Source organism: Triticum urartu, chromosome 6 (assembly GCF_003073215.2).
Source record: "Triticum urartu cultivar G1812 chromosome 6, Tu2.1, whole genome shotgun sequence".
Classification (NCBI taxonomy): Eukaryota; Viridiplantae; Streptophyta; class Magnoliopsida; order Poales; family Poaceae; genus Triticum; species Triticum urartu.
This window is the reverse complement of record NC_053027.1, coordinates 526,626,962-526,638,007: the sequence shown is the minus strand read 5'-3', so window position 1 is coordinate 526,638,007 and position 11,046 is coordinate 526,626,962. Positions and strand designations below refer to the sequence as shown.

The window sequence follows — 11,046 nt, the reverse complement described above, 5'->3', positions numbered from 1 at the left end:
AAAGATACCTCTCCGTTTACACGGAGTGACAAATCCTAGTCTCGATTCGTGCCAACCCAACAGACACTTTCGGAGATACCCGTAGTGCACCTTTATAGTCACCCAGTTACGTTGTGACGTTTGGCACACCCAAAGCACTCCTACGATATCCGGGAGTTGCACAATCTCATAGTCTAAGGAAATGATACTTGACATTAGAAAAGCTTTAGCATACGAACTACATGATCTTGTGCTAGGCTTAGGATTGGGTCTTTGTCCATCACATCATTCTCCTAATGATGTGATCCCGTTATCAATGACATCCAATGTCCATGGTCAGGAAACCGTAACCATCTATTGATCAACGAGCTAGTCAACTAGAGGCTTACTAGGGACATGGTGTTGTCTATGTATCCACACATGTATCTGAGTTTCCTATCAATACAATTCTAGCATGGATAATAAACGATTATCATGAACAAGGAAATATAATAATAACTAATTTATTATTGCCTCTAGGGCATATTTCCAACAATATATATATATATATATGACAGGGTTATTCTGTTACCAATAGAATAATATTCTGTTACCATCGGTCCCTATAAAGTCGTGACGCGCAGACCACAAAACTCCCTAGCCCGCCCCAACCTAACCCGCCTCCTACCCACACGCTGCCGCCGGCCGTCCGCCCGCCCCACCCTACCCACGCGCTGCTGCTGCCGTCCGACCGCCCCACCCTACCCACGCGCCTCCGTCGCGAACCCCACCACATCCCTCAATCGCACACCGACGCCCTCTCCCTCCGCTCCGGCCGCCGCCTTCTCCCCGTGCTCCGGCTTGCAACAACGGCCTTCTCTCTCTCCCAGCGCTCCGGCCTTCTCTCTCCCAGCGCTCCGGCCTTCTCTCTCCCGCGCTCCGGCCCTCTCTCTCCTAGCACTCCGGCCCTCTCCCTTCCCGCGCTCCGGCCTCCTCCCTCTCCCGAGCTCCGGCCTCCTCCCTCTCCCGAGCTCCGGCCTCCTCCCTCCCCGCGCTCCAGCGTCCTCCCTCCCCGCGCTCCCGCCTCCTCGCACTCCTCGGTCTATTCGCCTTGCTCCTGTGGTCCGGTCGCCTTCGTCACCGCGCTCCATCCGCCTTTCTCCTCGAGGTTCGGCCGCCTCCCCCTTTCCCCGAGGCCCCACGGCTGCGTCGCCGCCGCCCAACCGATCGGTCCACAAGCTAGGGATCTGGGCCGCCCTCCTCGCCGTGGTGGCCCTGCTGGCCGTTGGTGACAGAAGCGGGGTGGAGGTTTTTAAAGCTTGTCTGGTATATTTTCTTTCTGCCCTGCAGCAGTTCTTCAGTGCGCATAAAAGAAGACCAGCAGTTCAATTACTAAAAATACTAAATTCATTTTTCAGTTCAGTTCAATTGATAAATTTAGATCGGTCCAAATCCTTGTTATAGTTTCTGTTCAAATTCTTATTACGCAGTGCCTGCATGCTGATCCATCTACAAGTAGACAACAATTGCAGGACCTGCGCACAACACTCGGTAAGATAGCATTTCTTCTATCCCAGTTTTATGAAGGCCAGCAAAAGCTCATCAATCCCCAAAAAAAATCACATTTTAGGTGCTTGCCGACGCTAGCCTTGAGTTGTAAGCGAATACTGTAACTACATCAACTACAAAAATTGCAGCGAGCATGGGTGTAGAAACTTCGAGTACGGCACCCTGCTTCAGCTCCGCATCAGGCAGAAGTGCCGCATGGAGCAGCTGCCTTCTGCTCCCATACATGTCGACGCTTTAGATTTCTATATATGAATATAAATGTATGTGTAGTCTCCATAGTAAGAAAAATGCAGACTTGTTCAGTCACGTGATGTGTAGTTGCTGTTTGGAATTCATGCATGTTCTGGTTCATGCTGAAATTATGTCGTGAAAAGAAGTCATCCCATCTACTTTCATGATGGGCAACCACTTTATTTGAGTGGATAGCTCTGAGTTCTGACTTGCATTCATAGTTCTAAGTTCTGTAGTTCTTCAATTTCTTAGTCGTACAGTGGTATGATCCCCTTAACTCATGGCTCCTTTCTTTCCATGTTACTGGTGAGTCATCGTTTGCATTTGCCAGTGCCACTAGTAGTACATAATTTGCAATGTCGTTCTACTTCATAACTAAGACATAAAAAGTTGAGATTCAGAAGACACGTTCGGCCAGAGCTGAAGGGAAAAGGCATGTCGATGGTGTTCTATCTTCTATCCTATATCTATCTTGGTTTCTCTTTGTATAATTACTTTGTAATTATTTCAATTTTGTTTAAGTCCTTTCTCTGATATATCTGTTGTAAATTGTAGGTACCGAGGCAAAATTCATAGTTGTAGTTGTCTGCAATTTACTATGGCAAAAGGTCAGAAGATTGTCCTTCCAGCGTGTCGTGGCCACCTCCCCATAGCACCGCCTCCATCCAGCGCGCCGCCCCGCTTCCCCACAGCGTGCCGCCGCAGGCGTAACCCTACATCGCACATTGAGAAATGGTGGCGCGCGGGGTGTGAGGCGGCGTCTCCCCACCATTTTTGTAGGTTGCCACAAAAACAAGATGCACAAGTTCATCTTTTGTATGCTTTTCAGTACATCTACTTCCCAATGGTGAGTCCGATTTCCTTTGTGTTTCCATCTTCATGTAGCACAAACAATTGCTTGTGGTTATGCTTGAGAATGAGTACCGTACTGTCAATTGGTTAACCAATTTTATAATGAAGATGTGCTGTTTGAGGTTGTTTGAAATAAACTATGCAAAAATTGAAAGTGTCAAAGTCCACCTTGCAAAACAACATCAGTTATCTTCAATTCAAGTACATAAGAAAACATAAGCCCACTCTATAAAAACAACAATAGATGTAGGAAGTTCAGTTTGGCTATATGCGATTGGTAATGCATATGTGTTCTTTTGTGGTGGAGATTTCGGGAGTAAACTATGCAAACAATTTAAAAGTACTAAGTCCAACATGCAAACCAGTAGCAGTTCTATAAGTGCAACATGCATCAAATTCAGAAAATAGCAAACCTGGCTTGAAACAAATTCACATCTGGTTGTTTAGTTCATAGCTCATCGTTTCTAATATAAGCCAATGCTTCTATTATAATATAGTTGTTTATTCTGTAGCTCACTTTTTCTAATATAATGTTAAAAGTCCACTAGATGAAAATTTCTCTGTTTTAGCTATATCAGTACTAGTGCTCATCGGTACAACAAAGTAGCAGTAATGATCAGTACAACTTAGAAAGTACTAGTCGATACCGATTTGCAGCAGTGTAGTTTGTACCGATTTTAAAGATGGCTCTGTATAGTATTGGTCAGTCATTTCGTTAAACTGCCTCGGTTGGCAGCCTGAACAAACTGGGCGTGGTGGCTGTGAACGGCCCCGGACTAGAGCAGAGGGCGTTCAGGACCTGCGTAATGGCCGGGTGGCTGTGAATGACCATGCAGGCTCCGTGCTCCATCTCCTGGGTAACGGCGACGATGCCCAAGCCTAACAACAACAACAATGCGTTGGGAGATGGCGTTTACCTGTGCGGCAGCAAGGATGATAGTGATGACACCTATAGAATTGTTTCCTGTGTTGCTACATTATCAGTCCAAAGGGTGGTGAAGATGCAGTCCTCGCGCGAGCCACCGCCGGCCACCTTCCTCCGGTGAGCAACCGCCGGCCGCCTTCCTCGCGCGAGCCTTCGCCGTCTGCCTTCCTCCGGCGAGCAACCGTCGGCCGCCTTCCTCCGGCGAGCCACCACCGGCCGCCTTCCTATGCCGCGTCTGCCTTTGCGCGCTGCGCTGTGTCTCCACTACCGCCTCTGGTCACGCACCGCCCCGTTCATGGCTAGCTTGTGTATGGAACCTGCAAGTTCAACATTTGCACTATATTCAGTTATTGTACTCCCCCCACACCATCCTCGGCACCCCTCACTCGCGCCACGGCTGCAGCTTCACTCCCGTGCGCCACCGTCGGCTGCCGTGCCATGGCCTGCGCTCAACGGCTGCGGGTGGAGCCGCTGGGTCAAGGAACTTTGCCTCGACAGCACAACATCACACTCTGCTATCGGTCGCGAGAAGAGCTGCGTGCAGGCCACCCCGTGTCCGCCCTCGATCCGTCTCAGTCATCTCCCTCTCATCCTCTCTCTCCAGTCTGCATTTATGTGTGCAGGGAGCGGGAGGAGATAGAGCAGGGGAGTGGGAGGCCCTTCCATGGCAAATTCGTTGGCATCTTCCATGGAGATTGCGACCTCTCTTGATTTTTGCTTGAGGATTTCTCCTCTGGATCTGTCCACTGTAGTTCCTGTATAGCGGTGTCCTTTTTTCTAGTGTTCCTCAATATTGATGCATGTGTTTAATAACCCACTCATACGAATTCTAAAAACAAGCTTCAGTACAAGAAAAATGGGTCGTTCAGTTCAATTCCTGTTGCTATCAAGCTTCAGTACAAATGGTAAGAACTAAGAACTAGTTCTATTCCTGCTACTATCAAGCTGTTTGTTGATATGCTTACAAGAAATGAAATATCCTTTTTGATGTTTCTTTGTTGCCAAATAAAAAGCTAATATTTACGGACATGTGCAGTATAAACATTTGTTATGGAGTAGTACGCATTTTAAAACTTTTATATAATTGCAAAAAAACAGTATTCTCATTCCCAAAAACCTACAAAAAAACATCAGCTTATATTGATAGTTTTGGTTCTAGTCCTTATGGCCCGGTTCTAGTAACTGTGTCGCCCGCTCGTTTTAGTTTTTTGTTATCTCTCCTGGATGCTTTTGAAGAGCTTCAATTGTTTTTAGTTCATCTTTTGAATTCTTTTCAGTACATCTACTTACCAATCATAAGTCCAGTTTCCTTTGTGTTTCCATGCTATTTCTATAGCACAACAGGTGTGTGTGGTTATGTTAATGATCGCATGTAACAAAGTTTATTTTGTAAGTTCAGAGAAGCAACGAGGTAAAAGCAAAACACTAAAACCATGCAATTCTTGTAAAGATATCTGAAAGTTCAACAATAAAAATTATATAAGTTTAGTCTCAAGTGGAGAGAAGTTGCTGCATCTCTGTCTGCCTGTGGATGCTCGTGTGCTATTGTTGCTTTCTCCCCTTCCTATACATGCTGCTACTCACCTTTTTATCTCTCTAATGCGTTGTGTTGCACTACTACAGCTCGATCCAGGAGGTGCTAGCTCATGCTGGCTGGAACTAGGATGCAAAAGGGTTGACGGATCCATGCCGCACAAGCACTGGTGCTCTACTTTCTTCTTACTTTGTGTTCTAATTTGCTTTCTTCTTATTTTCAGTTTGCGAGATACAGAAAAAAGTTTAAAACATGTTGTGCCTGGAGTTCATACTATTTGCTACCCCAGGATGTACGTCTATAGTTTCTCCCTCCAAATGTGTTGATCCATGTGGTTGTATTTTCTGTGTTTCTCCCTCCAAATGTATGCAAGTACAGAAGTTGCACACAAACCGAAGTTTGTTTTAGTGAGAAAAATGCATACTGTCTTCTATAACTCATTTCACTTCACGATTACTTCACCAGTTTGTTGTTTCCTATTTATCCTAATTCCTAAATGTTCTACTCAACTTCAGCGCCATGCTCAGTCCAACCACGTGGCTTCAGGGTGGCCGAGTTCGTCGCGACCATCAGTTCAGAGACCTGCGTCACTGCCCGTGTCGCTACCATGGCCACCTGTATCACTGCGTGATCGGTCAACAACCTCCTGCACAAGGAAAAGCAACAGGAGTAGAGGCATCTGAGATGCTCTTTTCTGGCGAGGTGGCTGATTATGGTTGTCAGTTTGTAATACTTTGGCCGCAGTGTACTTATGTATCTTTTTCTGGCCGGAGCATGATCTGAACTTATGTCAGTAAGAACTTTGATTGTGATGGTACTACAAACTCTATAAAAACACCAGCAATCCATTTTTACCGGTACTTACCTTTTATTCAATTCACATGGATTGTGCCCCTATTACCAATTGTGATACAAAAATGCACCATGCTCACTATTTTATTTTAGTTCGTCAGTTTGTAATACTTTAAAGAGAGGAGGTAAAAGTGAGCCCTTCGGTTTTGTATTATAAAAAGTGCTAATGTGAGAAACTTCAAAAACATCTTGTTTAATAAGTTCTGCTTGTTCCGTGTATAGTATTTATTGAGCTAAAATGGTATGGTTCATACATTCTCGTCCATCTCGTTGTAATCATCCTTGTTTTTGTGAGTTTCCTGATGCAACTTTTGTGGTCAGTCCAGATGGGAGAAGGTGATCCGTTCAAAGTGTAATTCGGTCACGTTGACGTCCAAGTTCTACAACTGATCCGTACAAACAAAAACGGTGGTCCATTCTACAAAGGAAAAAATGTTTGAATTAAATATATTGATCAGTACAAGTTAAAAATGATGGTCCGTTCGGAATAAAAGAAATGACAGAAATTCAACTTGTTAAAGTTCAAGCAAAAAAGATACCCCATGCAATTCACATGGGAAAAGTACAAGTCGTAAAAAAAGAGAAGTCCGGAACATCATTGTAAAAAATGTTTAGTTCAAAAAACTATCATTCAGTTTGATGATACAAACCATGCAAATACAGGGACGACGATACAATAAACCGTTGAAAACTTACGAGCAAAAAAATTACCCAAAACAGAGCAAAGTCTATTTAGTGAAAACACGCTTAGTACAAACCCATGCAAATATCAGCTCAAGTACTTTTTTCGGAACCTTTCAAAATTACTCTCTGAAGTATACATCAGTACAAACACACACGTAGATCAGTACAAGTACTCTGTTTTTTCTGACGGAAAAACAGCATGATGGGTCTCATCGTAATCCAAATTACTCTTCAACGGTTGCAAATTTGAGAAAACGTTCAACATGATTAAGTTTCGTATTTTGGATATCTTTCCAACCGTATATTTTTTGCCTCATTTTGACAAACTTTTAGAAAAAATCACGTTCAAAATTAAATTTGACCGTATTTGAATTCATTTTTAAACCGTAAGGAATTAGAAAAACATTCCAATACGAAAACGTTGTGCATTTTCCATAGCTTTCCAATGCCGTATCATTTGCATCAATCCGACAAACCGTTTGCAAAAAATCGCGAAAATACGTTTCGCCCAGAATTTCACCGTTTTCCAAATTACTTTTAAATCGTATAGAATTAGAAAAAATAATAGATATATGGAAGATGCGGATTTTCACCAGCTTTCCAACGCCATCTTATTTGCTCAATTTCGACAAACAGTTTGAAAATTAAGTCCAAAATACGATTCACGTTTTTGATTTTGAAAAAAATGATTTTTTCAAAACTGCTCTTAAACTATAATGATTTTGCAAAAAAATTCTATATATTTGTAATGTAGACGTCAAGAGCTTTCCAACGATATGTTACACGCCCCATTTCGACGAAAAGACGAACAGTTCAACGAGATGAAAATCATCAGTACGATCGCCTGAACTCATCATTTCAAATAGGGTATTTGTTACGCGTAACAGAATAGCCCAGATATATGTGTGTGTGTGTGTGTGTATAGCAAAAAATTCCCATGCGTTGCAACGGGAGAAACAATCCACCCACATGACCATGTATTTGTGAATGCATGGCGCAGTACTGTATCAACTATGATGAAATCAAAAGCCAAAATGAGCAAAGCTAGAGGATTAACATACATCTCCAGTTACAAGATTGATTATGCAAAGCGAAAAAGGATAACAATGTATCAATAGACTTAGCTTGATGCCACATCAATTCACATGTTCAAAGTTTGATCCTCAAACGTACCAATCTTGAAAATATTTTGTTTTTGAATAAATATGAACCACGAAGGAAGCAAACATATAAAATAATGGTGGTGTTAATAGCAGAATGACCATTTTCTTAAACAAATTTTAGAATCAAAGATATTAGATGTGAAACTTCTGGCTTCTGAGATAATGGAACTGGGTCTTCTCATACTGCTCAAATACATCCTTACCTTCTCATTTAGGACCTAAATGCTCAAAGTAAGCAAAAAAGGAAGTCAAATTTGTGGTCCCTGAAAACATTTACAATGTAAACCAAAAATATGGTCTTCCCACGACTACCTTATCAGAGAACTTGTATATAATTGGAGGTTTGTCTAGAAGGCAATTAATTAAGTCTAACTGAAGGGTAGCGTTTTTATCATAAAAGTGTTTTTTCAGTCAGCAACTGATAAAAAATGCATCTTGTACTCCAAATGGTAGGTAAATGCTGCATTTTGGAGGAAACGACATTCCAAACATGTTAAGAAACATGAATATAAGCAAAAACCAGGAAATTATTAAAGATGATTTTACTCTTCTTGGAAGCAAGATAAGTTCGTTCGGATGTAGTCGACTTCATTTATTGTCCAACTCTATAGTGTTACTAACATGTCTACACTTTTAACTAAAATCCAAACTAAGTGGCAACTATTCTGTACCTTGCAGTTGTGTTTTCTGGAGCTCACTAATGACAAGGGAACAACACATGTGACAGAAGAAGGAGGGGGCAGGGAGTTTAGTATGTACATGATAAGCATTCGAAAAACAGTCTTTGATGTAAATACGCAAGAGATTGGAATCTACAATGTTTAAAGATGGTAATTCCAAAAGGAATAAGAATTCTCCTTGAGACCAGAAACATATGTGGAAAATGAGAACTACACAGATTTTCCATGGTCAACCATTGAGAAGTTTAACGCATGACAAAACGGCAGTGCATCTCGTCAGCTTGCTTCTTCGTAGTTCTACAACAGTACCTTGCTCTGAAGTGGATTTAGTTCCACTCGCTCCCTCCCGATCCTCCCGAGGAGAGGAGCTCCTCACGCGCAAGACCAGTGTCCTCGCACTGCTGCACCCGTGTTGCACCGTTCCTTCTTCCCGTCCTTCTTCTCCTACCTCTCCTCCTCCTTTGTCTCTCTTTTCTACCAGAAAAATCGAAGCCCCGCCATGACCTTGGAGCTCTCCCTGCTAGCCACAGAGGCCCGCCTCCACCTTCGTGTCGCCGCGCCGGATCCCTCCTTCTCCCACGCCCGCTGGATCTCGCCGGCGCCGTTCTGCATCGAGCAGAAACACAATAATTCTTCCAAACAGAAAAGGAAATCATGTGTAGACGCGGCGATTCAAATATGTTGTCTATGCGAACATTCAAAACCATCACATATCATGTATGGACGCAAGCAGGTAACAAAGAAGCCATTAGATTTCATTCGTAGGCCTAAAAGTGTGGAACATGCCAATGTGGCAAAGAAAAGGATCAAGAGCTGCTGCTTTCGATTGCTGCTGCCATGATTTCTCTTGTCGGTGTCGCCAGCGATTCCTTATCGGTGAGATATGCTCCAGCTTCTTCCTCTAGTAGTGTTGAAGCCAGTGTGACCGGACCCTGAAACATGAAGGACAGATCAAAATCAAGCATTTCGTCCAATGACTAATCAAAGTACAGAGTTCAGATTTCTCGATGAATTTGAGAAGAAAACGTGAGATCCAGACACATTTTTGCCAACCTGTAGGCCAAAAACCGATGAGCAGAGCATTTACCGGAGGATCTGAAGACGCGGTCCCCTGTTTCCTCTTTCTTTCCTCCCGGGAACTCAGCTATTCCAGTGGAACATATATAGACCAGCCGCCGCCATGATCAGCACCCCACAGACATTGAGAATCAAGCGCCAGAGCATCTACCAAACAGAATCGAAACAAATGGAACCGTACCTCCGGCATCCCGATGAGGCGCATCAGCTCTGCCACGACCCAGCGCTGCTCGTCCGCCCTGCACTCCCACTCCCGCATCTCCCGCCGCGGCGCCTCGTCCGCCTCCGCCAGCACCCTCTCCGTGACCTGCCTCGCGTCCCGCAGCCGGCCCCACCGCTCCCGCGCCTTCTCTAGCTCCTCTGCCAGCACAGCTCCTTCTCCCTCACCGCCGTCGCCGTGCTCTCCGCCTCGGCACGGCTGGCATAGGACCTCGCCGATGGCGGAGACGCAGCCGCCCGCGCCTACGCCTACGCCTTCAATTTGGCAAAGCCGATGGCGACTGACGGGGAGGCCGCCGCGTTGCTGTCCCTCGGCTAAAGTGGAATCCGCCGCGCGCCCCCGGACCAGGCCTCCGACACCATCGTACTGGAGGCGAGCGGGCAGAGGTGCGGCCGTGGCCGCGGGCGGGTTGAGGTCGGCGGCGGCTAGGGGGATTTGGTTCGGCTTGGCCAGGTCGAGGCGAGGAGGCGGATGTGTACATGTATTTTTTTGTCCTGCGAACCGTTTTTCGTCGCAGATTAAATTTAGTACCACCTCGGTTAGATTCAAACTGAAAGCGTAAAATCACAGGGAAAAAGCATATTGTGACGGTGAACCTACGGAGTCAATCCATGCTTTATTATTACTAGCAAAAATGCCCGTGCGTTGCAACGGGAGAAAAAATGTCACGACCCTAACTCAATAAGTATTCCCTCTCATCCCACACACGATCAAAAATTTATCCTCGACCAAAAATCTATCTTACTGGCCTGTTCATTTAATCAAATCGAGACTCATGCAAACTCGAGACTCTGAATATTCAGGATGCGGAATGGAGTGCAGAGTTGAAATCCTAGAATAGAAGTACAACTGTACATGAGGAGGGACATGAACAACCTCGTTCGCAGAATGGCCTTCATGGCGAACTGACCCAAAGATGATGATGTAGATCTTGAGGATGGTCGTCCATCGTAGGTCCAGTACTTCATCATCCACAACCGCCGCAAGCACTGGCCACACGCCCTACCGTGAAACGTTGCGCGCTACTGTTTGCCACGCTGCTAGCCCCATCGCCTCCAGCCACCATTGTTGTCGCCACCATCCGAAAAGCTTGATTTTGGCACTGCCCAGTTAATCATGCCCATACTGCAGCTCCCGGATCTTTGGGTCTGAATGTGATGGCGATATGCATCAAGGTGATCCCCTGCTTGTTGCTTTAGTGAACTCGGTAGGCTTGGCATAGGGGATGCAACTTATTGCCCAACCACATCTCATACTGGAAACATGATGAGCCCCAAATTATTTCTATCTCGAAATAGATA

At 44.8% G+C, this 11,046-nt stretch overlaps 2 protein-coding genes across 3 annotated transcripts; one reads left to right on the top strand and one right to left on the bottom strand.

Annotated features, from left to right (window-relative positions):
* Positions 1-696: 696 nt before the first annotated feature.
* LOC125512661 lies at positions 697-5,996 on the top strand. Of its 2 annotated transcripts, XR_007285478.1 has the most exons (5): positions 697-1,284; positions 1,449-1,509; positions 2,314-2,605; positions 5,159-5,238; positions 5,585-5,995. XR_007285478.1 is itself a non-coding variant. In XM_048677758.1 (3 exons), exons 1-3 carry the CDS (start codon positions 2,357-2,359, stop codon positions 5,850-5,852), a joined length of 597 nt encoding a protein of 198 aa, XP_048533715.1. In that variant the 5' UTR covers positions 2,180-2,356; the 3' UTR covers positions 5,853-5,996. The 2 variants fall into 2 exon arrangements, 1 of the variants encoding a protein (XP_048533715.1); XM_048677758.1 differs by lacking the exons at positions 697-1,284; positions 1,449-1,509 and having other exon boundaries at positions 2,180-2,605; positions 5,585-5,996.
* Positions 5,997-8,494: 2,498 nt separating this feature from the next.
* LOC125516906 lies at positions 8,495-10,644 on the bottom strand. Its single transcript, XM_048682172.1, has 3 exons — positions 10,529-10,644; positions 9,707-10,295; positions 8,495-9,054 (listed from the first exon to the last, which is right to left on the bottom strand). Exons 1-3 carry the CDS (start codon positions 10,642-10,644, stop codon positions 8,923-8,925), a joined length of 837 nt encoding a protein of 278 aa, XP_048538129.1. The 3' UTR covers positions 8,495-8,922.
* Between the last annotated feature and the right edge of the window lie 402 nt (positions 10,645-11,046).